Below are 15,083 nucleotides of genomic sequence, written 5' to 3'. Positions count from 1 at the left end.
GATGGATGATTCTGGATGATTTTAATTTTTCATTAATTTTCTTTGGTTTATATTTTCTAAATTTTACACCTGAATGTGCATGGGTGGGGGAGAAGATGAGAAGAGTTAAAATGTTTTGCCTTGCCAGACATTTTTCAGCAAGCCATGAGATCTGTTTGAAGTTAATATGAGTAGTTTTTAGGAATCAAGTTCTTTAACCAACTAATTTTTCTTAAAGAGCAATGGAATGTAGCTGCTTGAAACTGTACTAGAGGAGGACTGTTTGTTATTCTGATATCATTGATGGATGTATTTTAGCAGAAGTTCTGACTTCTTACTTTTTAATTAGAATGTTTATATTGAAGATAAGAATTCTAATAAAGTTGGGGATCCCTGGGTGGCTCAGAGGTTTAGTGCCTGCCTTCGGCCCAGGGCGTGATCCTGGAGTCCCTGGATCGAGTCCCACATCAGGCTTCCGGCATGGAGCCTGCTTCTCCCTCTGCCTGTGTCTCTGCCTCTCTCTCTCTCTCTCTCTCTCTCTCTCTCTGTGTGTGTCTCTCATGAATAAATAAATAAAATCTATCATAAAATAATGAATTGTTTGTAGCTATCATGACTATGGTTGGGCCAACTGAACACACTGGTAGACAAGTATTTGACCTTGTTGGTATCATGAGGAAGCTTTCAAACTGTTCAAACTGGTTCTCTCATGTGAAACAAACAAAATGGCAACCATCTGTTAAAAAGTGTCAAATTAAACATAAGAAACTATCCAATGACATATCAGATAGGCCTGGTTACTAAGAAAAGAGCTCTTTATTAAGTGGTGTTTGGTATTTCTATCCCGGAAGTATAGCACTTGGCAGTAGAATAGATTAGACCTTTTAATTCATAGGTTGAAATATTTATCTCAGATTCATGGGAACTTTTTTCCCAAGGCAAATACACATTTTAGGCCAATTTTAATTTATTTTAAACTTATTAGAAATGGCTTAGTTTATTTTAAGTTTCAGATCAATTGATGGTCTTTTTTTCTTTCAGGCTTACCAAAGTTTTGGCTTTGTTGCAAAAGCCAGTCAAGACAACTCTACTCTGGTGAACAAGTGTTCAGATTGTGACATATGTTTGTCCAAGAAATAAATAAACATGCAGTTCTCCCTCCTATCATTGGTAGAAGTGACAAGGAATTTTTGGAAAGTATACAAAGATACATAATTACAGAAATGGAAAGAGTGGGCTGTAATGAGGAAGGACCTGCTGATGAATATTACATCATTTATCGAAATGTTTTTGATAAGGTATCATAATGCTTTTAAGGTGATGGGGTAGAAATAGTCTATCTTGACAATTAATATTCCTGCCTTAGTAACATCACTGCTTGTTTGAACTACACTTCTTTTGTCAATTTTGAGATGTTCATCCAGTGTATTGTGAAGGGATGAATGGGGAAAATACAGTGCTGGATTTCTGCCACTAGGTAGTTAATGAATATTTCAGTTGTTTTAGCTTGAGTGCAGGCTATCAGTTTTTGAGCAACAAGTTAGTTTGTCTCCTAACATCATTTTGGCCTTTTATCTAAAAATATCTGATTTGTTAGGAATTGGGCTGCAAAGCAGGAACCTGTTGGTTGTTGTTTTGGGTTTGCTTGTGATATTAAAGTCTTGGATTTGATCTAGCATATTAAATTGGAACTCTTTGTGAGTTAGACGTCCAGTAAATAAGAGGTTTGACTGGACTAAACACTGGAAATAGATTGAGTTTAGAAAATATTATGGTTTTATATAACATTTGATTTTGCTTTTTAAGGTTTTAGAAACCCTTGTTTTTCTTTATAAACAATCGCATTTCCCCTTTGATCCTATTTTTTTTTAACCTCACTTTTTTTTAACTTAGAAGATGCCCTGGCAGTAAAATAATCAGCATCCTTTCCTCCTTACCCAGAAGAAATAATTATTTATTTTGAGAATTCTGTAGATTCTTGGTATCTGAGTAATACAGTTATAGGCAAAATAGGAACTCAGTCTTTTGTTTAATTTTAAAACAAGACACACTATAAGTCTTTTTTCTCCTCTAATTAAAAACTCTAAGGAAAGGTGAGCACAAAGTAGTGATCTATACCTGCAAGTAGAATTAAGAAAATTGATGAGTATCCATAAAAGTATAAAATAAAGAAACAGTCTTTTAAATCCTGTAGAAACACTATCATTTAAAATTGGTACATTGGCAGGTTAGCTTCTTTTTTTTTATGGTACTATGATCAGTGATACTGCTTTTAGTGTTTGAGTCACTAAGGAATATATTGGATGAATGTTTAAAGGCAATATTTTGAATGGGTTTCATAAATATCAAGAATCATGCTAAGATTCTACTTACATGAAATCAGCAGAGGAAAGTTACCATAGCTGTGATGTGCTTTTCTTTGCGTGTCCAAATGCTGACACTTGTCAGAAGTTTTCTTACATGAAGAGTTGTCTGCTTTAAATTAGTATTCTTGTTCTAGTGAAGTCATGTTGGAGGTGGTGTTGGTTAATTTAATTCTTAGAGAAAAGACATGGAATTAAGTAAAAGAACATTTAACATCTATAGACCTTTTCTCCCTACCCCCCAAGATTTCCATGTAGACTGTCCATTGTACAATTATAAGTTATACCTTTGTGCCTTGTAAAGAATCCTATTCTTCAGGACTGAGAGGATGTCTGAAATAGAAATAATTTGATATTTAGAGAAACTTTTCTTCTGTTTTTTAAAGATAATCTGTCTTTCCATTTTCATGTTATTCCAACACATTTGATTGTTAATAAACTATTAATGACTGTCTTCTCTAATCTTCCTTCCTTCTTGGAAGGATCTAGTTGGACAAAGATGAAAGTATAACTTGTATCTCTGAGTACTTGGAATCAGAAAACAACAAATTCTGCTTAGAATCAGAAATAGAGGATTTTACCTGGTGAACTGTGCCTGAATCAAAGTAAGGAGGACCTGAGATTCCTATAACAAGTATTGAGGGTAGGTTATAGAAAGAGCCAGACTTAGTAAGTGAAGAAGACCAAAACTTGGAAGAGTGAGCTTCTACAGAAATGGGCAAATTATGGAGGCAACTGTCATCTGGAAATGGCTGGTTTTTGTGTTGTTTTTGGTAACATGTACAAATAGTCTATGTCCATATGTAGGAGCTGAGGAATGACTGCTTTTCCTCATCTCCCTCAGACCCCTGGACTTTTACCCTGAATTTATTAAGAATTATATTAAACAGTGTATGAAGCCAGTGATGGCACAATAATGTTATTTTTTCCCCTTCTCCTGGGATCACAAAAATGATGGCAGAGAAGATTTAAAGTCTCTAGTTCTCTGTGTAGAACTCTTCCCACTTGGAAATTATTTCTTTAATCTATCTTGGCCTGACTTTACTCCCAAAAACAGATTATTAAAAATAATAGATTAACTGCTTCATGAATTATTCTCCATCTTCTTCTCTATTTATTTCCATTCTTAGTTAACTCTTTTAATCCATTAATTCTAAAAACAGGGATACGTAAAACCCTGGAATTTCATTTAAAAACACTAAGAGCAGGACATTTGGGTGGCTCAGTGGTTGAGCGCCTCCCTTCGGCCCAGAGAGTGATCCTGGAGTCTCAGGATTGAGTCCTGCATTGGGCTTTCCACGGGGAGCCTGCTTCTCCCTCTGCCGGTCTCTGCCTCTCTCTCTGTGCCTCTCATGAATAAATAAATAAAATCATTTAAAAAATAAAATCCTCATGAGCAGAACTTGGAAACAATAAATTCTTTATTATTTTTTGTTTTTTTTAACTTATTTAAATGTTTGTCAATTATTTTTGCATGGGTCATACATCTAGAAGATAGGAAGAAAGAAAGAAGATAGAGAACCAATAAAGAATATACAGTGGAAAATCATGTCCTTTTCATCTCAGATCCTGCTTCCTCTTTGCTTCTCTGCAGACTCCCATATTTCTATTTTCTTTTTTATCCTTCTAGAGATATTCTACTTATACATACCATTGGAAACCATGAATATGTAGTAGGTTTTCTATAGTTGTACTTGACATCTTAGCAATAGAAATGCAAGTGGGGAATTGAGAGTATTGATTGGCTAGTAGGAGCTGATAGGTTAGAAAATCAGGTGAAGAGAATCCAAGATTTTAAGGTCTGAATGACGACGTCTAAGACTAGATTTGGAGATAGTAAGGAATGGTAGGCAATTATATTTAAAAGATCTATAATTGAGATAATTAGAACTGGTATTGGTTTTAACTGACGTATAATATATGTTTTCATACTAAGTAGAGCAAAAATAAGCTCACGGTATTGTAATAATTCACAAAGTGCATATTCTGTGAATATTGTCTTTAATACCCTGGGTATTAAAATTTAAGGCTTCTAACTGCCTGTCATGTCTTATTTAAGAAATAATCAGGGATCCCTGGGTGGCTCAGCGGTTTATTGCCTGCCTTTTGGCGCAGGGCGCAATCCTGGAGTCCCGGGATCAAGTCCCACATCAGGCTCCCCACATGGAGCCTGCTCCTCCCTCCTCCTGTGTCTCTGCCTCTCTCTCTCTCTCTCTCTCTCTCATAAATAAATAAATAAATAAATAAATAAATAAATCTTTAAAAAAAAAAAAGAATCTACAATAATGCTGTTTGCAAGGCTTTTGTACCATAGTTTTCCAGAAAAAAAATTCAGTACCATAGGCAGAAAAATCATATTTCAGGTAATAGAGTATGTCACTGCATACAAATCCGTTCTTACTTCAATCAAAAAAGAATATGATGCCATTATTGAGACAATGAAGGAAGGCCAAAGAACTGCATTTTGTCTTCATGGAAAACTTAAAGCTTTGGCAGCAGAGCCCACAGCATTGGTGTATCACAGGAAAAGAACAATCCAACTTGTGGCAAAGTAAGTATATTAATAAGTAGCCCAAAAGGACACAGGGCTCAATTCCACAACCCTAAGATATGACGTGAGCCAAAGTCAAGAGTCAGACACTTAACTAACTGAGCCACCCAGCCGCCCCCAAAATTTGTTTACTTTTAACATGCTCTTTCACAAGCATAAGTTTATTTGGATGAAAGTCAAATGGTATTTTATTTCTGCAGTCCCTCTTTCATAAATACTACAGGCTCTTACTCTGAGGCATCTATAGTTACCAGGAACTCTGTATAATAATCAGATGTGGGCAGCAGTTCTCTACTGACAGTCTTGTTTTTAATTTGCCAAAAACGTTGACATTTATATGTCTAGTTTATTTTAATCTGTTATTTCCTCCCTGGACCAACATATTAGTGATCAACTAGATAGTGAACTTCAAATAATGCTTAAAGAAATTTATATCCAGGGATCCCTGGGTGGTGCAGTGGTTTAGCGCCTGCCTTTGGCCCAGGGCGCGATCCTGGAGACCCGGGATCGAATCCCACGTCGGGCTCCCGGTGCATGGAGCCTGCTTCTCCCTCTGCCTATGTCTCTGCCTGTCTCTCTCTCTCTCTGTGACTATCATAAAAAAAAAAAAAAAAAAAAAGATTTAAAAAAAAAAATTTATATCCACCTTTTGGTCTTCAAGATCCCCAATTCTGGAATAAAATAGTTTTATCTCAAAGAGGTGCTATCCTTCCTCCAGCTCTAGGATCAAAATTAGGATAGAAGGGGCATCTAGGTGGTCGGTTGGTTAAGTGTCTGCCTTTGGTTCAGGTCATGATCTCAGGGTTCTGGGATGGAGCTCCACTTCGTTGGGGAGGGGGGCTCTCAGCAGGGAGTCTACTTCTCCCTCTGCTCAGCCTCCCCCCTCCACCCACTCGTGTGCTCTCTCTCTCAAATAAATAAAAATTTAAAAACCCCACATAATTACTATAGGAGGCTGAATAATGGCCTCGAAGTTATTATTAGTTCCTAATCCTGGGAACCTGGAATTACTACTTTATTTGGAAAAAAAACTACATTAAGGATCTTGATACATGAAGATTATCCTGGATAATTCAGGTGGGCCTTAAAGACAATCACAAGTGTTCTTATAAAAGAGAGGCAGAAGGAGTGTGGACAGGCAGAAGGAGAGAAGGCAGTGTGGTTATGCAGGCAGATTGAAGTGATGTCCTAGAAGGCCAGCAGCCCCCAGCAGCTGGAAGAGGCAAGGAATGGATTTTTCCCTAGAGTTTCTTTTTTTAAAATTTTATTTATGATAGTCACAGAGAGAGAGAGAGGCAGAACACAGGCAGAGGGAGAAGCAGGCTCCATGCACTGGGAGCATGACGTGGGATTCGATCCCAGGTCTCCAGGATAGAGCCCTGGGCCAAAGGCAGGCACTAAACCGCTGCGCCACCCAGGGATCCCTTCCCTAGAGTTTCTAAGAGAAAGCATAGCCCTTTGATTTTGGCCCGTGATACTGATTTTGGATTTCTGATCCCTGGAACTGTAGGAGAAAAAATTTCTGTTGTTTTAAGCTACCAATAAGTTGTTGGCAATTTGTTAAAGCAGCCACAGAAAGCTAATATAATTACAAAAATAACTGTAGCTGCAAAGGTAATTTTCAACTATAGGGAATAGATACAGTACTTTGTGGCCAGATTATTATGTTTAACATAACACATACAAATTTCCAGTAAGGTTACGAATTGGTAGTGTGAGATGTTACTGATTCAGCTCTGTTCCTCACTTGTGAGGTTAGTTAACTTTTTATGGGCATCGTTTTGTAAACTTACACTCAAGTCCATAATGCTTCAAAATGATAATTAGCCAAAATAAAGTAATGATTTAATCTGTTTTACTTTAAATCTTATGATTAAGTAACTAGTTGAAAGAAATATAAGAAAGCCTTTCTGTTTTTCAGAATGAATGTTATTGAAAATGATTCCTCAAAGATTCAATTGCAAATAGACAAAATGAAACAACTTAGGGCAGAGTATGACACAAAAGAAGTAAAATACCATACTTTCTCCAAAGATCCTTCAAAACCTATTCCAGGTACTGTATTTTGTTTAAAGGGTTTGAAATTCCAACTGTTTTCAGTTATTATCTGTCATACGAATTATGATATATGTGCTACAATGTATATGTTTACAAGTGTACCAGGATTTTAGTCAGACTTTACAAACAACGTTAGCCTGGGCTGCAGACAACTATAAGGGAATGAGAAACTTCAACAACCCTGAAAGACTAAGAGTTCCAGACTGGCTGGAATATAAAGTGTAAGGGAGTAGCTATTAAAGTTTGGTTCCTGCATCAATGTCAAAATTACCCTTAAATCTCTTGGAAATGCAACTCTTTGGCCCCACTGCAGACTTACTGTGTCAGAAACTCCAGGGATGGGATTTGGGGTGTGGGTGGGGTGGAACTCAATAGTGTTGTAGCAAGGCCTTCAGGTGATTCTAAATTTTGAGACTCCCTGGTATAATATACAAAAATAAAAAATAAAAAAATTGTAGTATATTAAGTTCTAGTGAATATTTTTGATTCACATTGATATCAGCATTTACTGGTTCTTTATCTTCACCTAAGCCACATTTTAAGAAATTGGGAGTATATCCTGGAATTTGTCAGGATGTTGAGAATTTTTTTTTGATGCATGGATAGAAGAATTACAAATATTCGTCCTGGAGAAAAGGGAGACTTTGAGAATAGCTAACTGTATTCAGAACTTTTAAGGATTTCAACCAGTGTTTATCCAGAGGCAGAATCAGCAGGTGGAAATTTTAGGAAGTCAGTTTTGGTTTTAATAGAAGAAGCTACGTCTTGAAGATAATGAACTGTTCCATACCAGAGGATTTCACCTGAGGTTGGATGATCATCCTGCATTTGGTGGGAGCAGGGACTAGATTCACTTTCAAATATAAAATAAATGATTCTCAAACTACAAATAAGGTACATATGAATAAGTAGAGAATAAGTCAAATTGATAAAATGCTGAAAGGATTCAGGGTAAGGAAATGATTACAAATTGAGTATGATTAATCCAGGGAGGTTTCTGGGAGAGAATTTTGAGGTATGCCTTTAAAGGCAAGAGTTGGCCTGTATAAGGGAATCATTTCAAGTGTGTGTGAGTGGCCTGTTATGAATGATGAATACAGGGGGTGATGAGGGAGAGAGGGCTGAGGGTTTGTCAGGTTTTATAAACTTTGCATTGGAGAGAATAAACAGATTACCCCAGTGTTTGTTGTAGTAGATTAATGGAAGATTTGGTTAGAGAGAAATCTTTGGACAAAAATCCTGAATTGTTAGGCAGAAGCTCTTAGCAGTGTTGAGTAACAGTGATACTTGGAGATTTGCAAGGATGGACAGTGAGGTCATTAAAACTTCTTAAGATGCAGGGAAGCCAGGGTGGCTCAGTCAGTTAAGGATGGGACTCTTGATTTCATCGCAGATCCTGATCTCAGGGTGGTGAGATCAAACCCCTCACTGGGCTCCACACTGGTCGTAGAGCCTGCTTAAGATTTTTTTCTCTCCCTCTACACCCCTGCCCCCCCCCCCCAGCTGTGTGAGCACTCTCTCTCTCTTTTTTTTTTTTTTTTTTTTATTTATGATAGTCACAGAGAGAGAGAGAGAGGCAGAGACACAGGCAGAGGGAGAAGCAGGCTCCATGCACCGGGAGCCTGATGTGGGATTCGATCCCTGGTCTCCAGGATCGCGCCCTGGGCCAAAGGCAGGCGCCAAACCGCTGCGCCACCCAGGGATCCCCACTCTCTCTCTTAAAAGTAAAATAAAAAGCTTTCAAAAAACCTTTAAGATGCTAAGGTTTGGACAATCAGCCTTCATTGATGATATGTTTAAAACTGCTACGCATTTAAAATTGTGTGCAAATTCCCTTTATGTTCACTAAGTTACAAGTTCATGCATGTCTTATTTATTTCTTAACATTGCAAACTATGTTCTATTTTGCTAGGACTTGCCATTGAGGATGAGTCCCCCACACGGTTTCACTTTTGATTTGTTCCCTTTTCCCTGTAGGCATGACTCTTCAAGAATCCGTCAATTTAGATGCTCTCACTAAATACCTGAAACATCTTGAGGATAAATATATTGAAATTAAACGGATTATGTTGAAAAAATATGTTCCAGTTCAAAGGAAGGCAGACTTAGATGAGGAAATGATTGTGACATTAAAACGGAGAGATTTAGCTGAAAATATGAACAAAGAATTACAGTTTCGGTATGAAAATTGTATATTTTTTAAGTTCAAAGCTTTTATTTGTATTTATTCTATTATTCCACTATTTGATTTTAGATTCAGTAAATTGTTGATTTTTTTTAATCTTTGTAGTCATCAAAGACTGCAAATTATTTCAAATGCACTTACTTCATGGGTAAAATCTGATATGAGCAGCTCATTTCAAGACCTTGTGGAGGAAATTCAGAAAACTAAAAGTTTACATGGTAATTTATCTATATTTTTTAACTACAACAAATAATGGAAAACATCATTTTTTTCCCCCGGAAAGCTAAAGAATAAGGATTTTCCTAGCCTGAGTTTAAAGAAATAAAAAAATGCACTACTTCTGTTAGGTTTCTATTACCCTATGAGCTTCTTCCTTCAACAGCTAACAGATAATTGGTAAATAGTAGGGACACCTGGGTGGCTCAATAGTTGAGCGCCTCCCTTCGGCCCAGGGCGTGATCCTGGAGTCCCAGGATTGAGTCCCACGTCGGGCTCCCTGCATGGAGCCTGCTTCTTCCTCTGCCCGTGTCTCTGCCTCTCTCTGTGTCTCTCATGAATTAAAAAATAAAATCTTAAAAAAAAAATTGGTAAATAGTAAATGTGGTAAGCCAAAGAGAGAATACCTAAAAATGTACCTGGAAATAAGGGAGACACAGATGGGGAGGCTACTCAGTTTAGAAGGAGGTTAGTGCTGTTAGAAATCATAGCATTAAGTTATTTTTTTTTAAGATTTTTATTTATTCATGAGAGACACACAGAGAGGGATTGAGGCAGAGACACAGGCAGAGGAAGAACCAGGCTCCATGTAGGACTCAATCTGGTGACTCCAGGATCACGCTCTGGGCCGAAGGCAGGCACTAAACCACTGAGCCATCCAAGGATCCCACATTAAGTTATTGATATTAAGCATATATATATATATATTATTTTTTCTTTTGATCGATAATCTTAAGTATCCTATGGTGCTTTCAGTAATTATAGGTGACCAAGGCATTGTTGAGGAACTGCTTGAAGATGATCCAGGCAAGGCAAAAGAAGCTGAAATTTTGCTTGGCTACATTGAAAGGCAAATATTTTAAAATCTTTGATTTTTCTTATTAAAATGTTATCACACTTATTTAATATTTATTTAAATATTAAGTACATGATTAATATTAAGTGTTCAGCATTTATTTAGCATCTTGATGAGCCTATAGTCTCTAGATTTTGTATTTGTATAATTTTACTCTAATAAACAAATTAGAAAATAAACTAGAATTTTTGAAAATAGATTCTCTGTGTAAAAAATATTAGATTGGTAGTCTGGGAGATTTTTCAGAGGATATAGGTGGCTCATAGTGTTGATTTAAGTTTTATTTATACCTATATTTGCATTTCCTAACCATTTGCCTGGTGTTATGAAATGTTTTTGAGAATATCTTCATGAGTCATGAGTCAGATTATCCTAATTCAGTCATTTTTTTCTCATCATTTCCATCCTATGTCATATTAAGAGGCATATTTCTTCCTAATATTTAAGTTACTATATATAGTGTGTAATAGAGGCTTAAGAAGACCTATGACTGTTCTCTAAGAGATTAATTTATAGGCTATGAGGCCAGTATGTAAGGAACATTTCTAGTTCTATGTTGAACAATATTGTTTCTAGTTATATGTTGAACAATTTTTATTGTGGATTGTCTTACTGATGTGGTACAAAGAAGGGGCGAAGGTCATTTTGGGGTGGTACCAAAGCCTGTGCTATTTCCTTACACTGTGTGCCTCTCCAAGTCTACCAGCTTTAGATATGAGAGAAGAACCCTTGAAGTTGAAAGTTTTATGTGTTTTGTTTATTAGTATTATTTTGGTGTTTTTCTCTCTAGGGTTTTATTTTTTTTAATTTTTATTTATTATTTATGATAGTCACAGAGAGAGAGAGAGAGAGGGAGGGAGAGGCAGAGGGAGAAGCATCAGGCTCCATGCACTGGGAGCCCACGTGGGATTCGATCCTGGGTCTCCAGGATCGCGCCCTGGGCCAAAGGCAGGCGCTAAACGGCCGCGCCACCTAGGGATCCTTCTCTAGGGTTTTAAATTCATTTGCAACACTGTAAATCCTGTTTGCCATAGTTTTATTAATTATGGGGTAAGGACTGGTTTGAAGACATTTTGCCCTAAGAAGAGGAGTACAGGCTTAAGTTAACCGAACTATTATTTTTTCTTCTGTGTTAGTCTCATAATTAATGGAGTGTCTGATGCCTGGCAGAGCAACATAGGCTCGTGAATACCAAGGATACTTCTTGATCTCCAATTCCACATTCTTTGTGTTTCACTTACTGTGTCCCCTAGGCTGAATCCCTAAGCAGGTTGCCCTTCTTTCCCCTCATATCCCTTTTCATCTTCAGACGATACCAGAGAAAAAAATCTGAGCTCATTGTGAATTCAGTTCAAGTTCTTTTGTTCTCTATGTCTTGCAATAAGTGCTATAGGAATAAAGTACAGGGTAAGGTTCAAAGTCTTCTGTCAGGTGAGTTTTATTCAAAAAATACAGATAAAAAAAAGGCTAGAATATCACAGAAAGAGTGAAAAAACATCTTACTGAGTGAATAAATCTAGATATAGTTTTCCTATATTACTGTGTTTAGTCTGCTTCAGACATTTCTAATCAGTTTTCTTTCCTTTTTGTGTGTGTACTATTATAATGTATAACAAAATGGAATGGCTGTAGGTTCAATGAATTAATGTCGCTTGGTGAATATGAAAAGGCAGCTTGTTTTGCAGCACGCAGTCCCAGAAGAATTCTTCAAAACATTGGGACAGTGAATAAATTTAAGGGTGAGCATTTTCCTATGAATCTTATGTATGTAGGCAAATTGTGCTTTTTCCGCCTGATGGAATGGAAAGAGTATTATAGTAGCTGACTACAGATCTAGGCTCCAGCCCTGTCTCTGCTAATGACTCCGTTTCTTTAGCTGTCACATTGAGGAATTTTTCTAATTTAAATGTGGAAATATTTCAAGCATACAAAAAAGTGTGGAGAAATGTACAACAGCCATGTACTCACTATCAAGATTTAGTAAATGTTAACATTTTGTCAAATTTGCTCTACTTCCTTTTAAAACAGCTTTATTGCTGTAAGTTGACATACATACAGCACAGTGCATGTATTTACACAATTTGAAAAGTTTTGACATTTGTATCACCTAAAAGTTCCCTCATTGCCCTCAGTGATTCCTCTCTCTGACTCCTCCTTATCCCTCCCATCTCCCTGTCTCCCACAGCATCAGGGGCAACTGCTAGTCTGCTCTCAGTCACTGTAGATTAGTTTGCATTTCCTAGCACTTTATATAATGGAATTACGTAGTAAGTAATTTTTTTGACTTCTTGCCTAAATGTCCATTGACTGATGAATGAATGAAGAAGATATCTATCTATATGTATATCTGTATATCTATTTACAATGGAATATTACTCAGCCATCAAAAAGAATGAAATCTTGCTATTTGCAATGACATGGATGGAGCTAGAGTGTACTATGCTATGTGAAATAACTCAGTTGGAGAAAGAAAAATACCATATGATTTCACTTATGTGAAATTTAAGAAACAAAATGGATGAACATTGGAGAAAGGAAAAAAAAAAGAGGGAAGCAAACTATAAGAGACTTTTAACTATAGAGAACAAACTGAGGGTTGATGGAGGGGAGGTAGGCCAGGGAATGGGCTAAATGGGTGATGGGTATTAAGGAGGGCACTTGTGATGAGCACTGGGTGTTATTATATGGGAGTGATTAATCACAAACTCTTATACCTGAAACCAATTTTACTATATATGTTAACTAACTAGAATTTAAATAAAAACTTGAAACAAAAAATAAAGTCAGTGTCTTCTAAGCAACATTTACTTGGATCCTACTTTTTGATACACTGACAATCTTTGCCTTTCTTTTTTTTTATTTTTTTATTTTTTATTTTTTTAATCTTTGCCTTTCACTTGGAGTGTTTAGATCACTTACATTTATTTTATTTTTTAAAGATTTTGATTTTATTTATTTATTCATGAGAGATACAGAGAGAGAGAGGCAGAGACTTAGGCAGAGGGAGAAGCAGGCTCCTTGACGCGATCCCAGGACTCCAGAACCACACCCCGGGCCAAAGGCAGATGTTCAACCACTGAGCCACTATGCATCCCAAGATCACTTACATTTAATGTGATTGTTGACATGGTTGAGTTTTGTTTTCTTTCTTACCCCTTGCTTGTTACCTTGTTTTTTTCCCCTCTTTTTCTGCCTTCTTTTGAATTAGTTGAATTTTTTCATGATTGTATTTTTCTCCTTTGCTGATCATGAGCTATAACTCCTTGTTGCCTTATTTTGGTTGTTGCTTTAGGGTTTATAGATTATGTCTTTTAACTTATCACATTCTACCATTAGGTGATGTTACACTTGATGTATTATATAAAAACAGTATACCTCTAAATAATTATATTCATAACATATACCATTTCCAGTCTTCATTTCTTCATGTAGGCTCCTGTTTCTCTCTGGTATTTTCCTTCTGCTTGAAAGATTACTTTTAACATTTTTTATAGTGAAAGTCTGCTGGTGATATATTCTTTCAGCTTTTAAAACTTCCATGTGAAGGCTCTGAGGGAGATTACTTTCCATATTTTTCTTCTAGCTTCTAAATGGCTGTCAGCAATTTTTGGCATTCTTTAGTTTGTAGACACATCATTCCAATTTCTGTCTTTGTTTTCACATAGCATGTAATATTTAGTCATTATCCAAAATGTAATGTTTAATCCATAAACATCAGTTAAAAATTATAAATATATAACTTTATATTGAAATTATTTGAAAATACAAAGAGATGAAAATAATAATATGAAGTAAGAAAAGGTAAACTATTACTTACCTAAAGTATTTGACTAAAAAACTTTTCTTCTCTCCATAGCTGTTGGAAAAATTCGAGGAAAGCCTTTTCCCTTACTCTTATTTTTTGAAGCCATATTTAGCACAAGTCATGCATGTAGACGTCCTATTGATGCAGAACTAACCCTGGAAGGAATCAAATGTGGATTATCTGAAAAACGTTTAGATTTAGTTATCAATTGGGTCACCCAGGAAAGGTAAGCAAAGTTAAGCTTTTAACAACTTTGATAGTTGGTTAGTAAAGTTGTTTACTCTCAAGATTTCAATAGTTTTTTATTAGTACATTATTTGAACATTTATCTCAGGTCTCTATTGTAATTAATGGGTCAGAAAGAATTTACTAAGCATTCATGTAGTCATGGGACCTAGTCACAAAGAGCCCAGATCAGGAGTTAACTAATGGCAGTTCACGGCATGATTCATGACCACTTAATGGTGGATAGAAGTTGATTGGTAAGTCTAGAAAAGGATTAATCAGTATCATGCTACTCAGAGGGATAAGGCAGGAACCTGGATCCAAATAGGTTATGGGTACATGTAAAGGATAAACCTAGGAGAAAACTTATAAGCAGTATGGATGTAGGCCAAGGTAACATTTAGAACATACAAACCAGCAAGGATAGACAGGCAATGGCTTCTGGGAGTTGGTTTCAGGACAGAGTGGCATATTTGCACTAGAGCTCCCTCAGGTTAGATTCCCTAGAACCAAAGTCTCAGACAGGAATTTGAGTGTATGTGATTGATAGAGAGGGATTCTCAAAACCCTATCAGGGAGTGAGTGAAGCAGAATAGGGAGGAATGTGTATGTTTTTGGGAAGCCAAGAAAGGATGTGATCTTAGGCAAGTTCTAACCTTGGTCTTACTTATAAGAAGCTCTGGACCATAACCTATACCACAGAGCTGTCCCCCTTGAGGCAAGGGGCCAGCCTTTTGTACATCTTTTTCTCTTTTAGGGCTGTGGACTGCCTGGGTGGAGCATAGTATCCTATAATGGTGGCTCCCACCAGCAAAGGACAATTTGCTTAGAAGGGAGGGACTTGG

General features: G+C 36.6%; 1 protein-coding gene across 6 annotated transcripts in view; it reads left to right on the top strand.

The window, feature by feature from the left end:
* The window catches only part of CLHC1 (clathrin heavy chain linker domain containing 1), a 32,073-nt gene that overhangs the window by 5,242 nt on the left and 11,748 nt on the right, over positions 1 to 15,083 (top strand). For 3 of the 6 annotated variants that reach the window (XM_072768396.1, XM_072768397.1, XM_072768398.1), the window contains 8 exons: positions 1,021 to 1,277; positions 4,706 to 4,893; positions 6,815 to 6,948; positions 8,929 to 9,130; positions 9,242 to 9,354; positions 10,109 to 10,202; positions 11,841 to 11,947; positions 14,065 to 14,239. In XM_072768396.1, the coding sequence (XP_072624497.1) occupies positions 1,101 to 1,277; positions 4,706 to 4,893; positions 6,815 to 6,948; positions 8,929 to 9,130; positions 9,242 to 9,354; positions 10,109 to 10,202; positions 11,841 to 11,947; positions 14,065 to 14,239 (1,190 nt within the window). In that variant the 5' untranslated portion in view covers positions 1,021 to 1,100. Of the gene's footprint in view, positions 1 to 1,020; positions 1,278 to 4,705; positions 4,894 to 6,814; positions 6,949 to 8,928; positions 9,131 to 9,241; positions 9,355 to 10,108; positions 10,203 to 11,840; positions 11,948 to 14,064; positions 14,240 to 15,083 lie in introns of those variants that run through there. The other 3 variants (XM_072768399.1, XM_072768401.1, XM_072768402.1) reach the window with 3 other exon arrangements.

This window comes from Canis lupus, chromosome 11, assembly GCF_048164855.1.
Source record: "Canis lupus baileyi chromosome 11, mCanLup2.hap1, whole genome shotgun sequence".
Lineage (NCBI taxonomy): Eukaryota > Metazoa > Chordata > Mammalia > Carnivora > Canidae > Canis > Canis lupus.
This window is presented reverse-complemented; position numbering and strand designations above follow the sequence as displayed.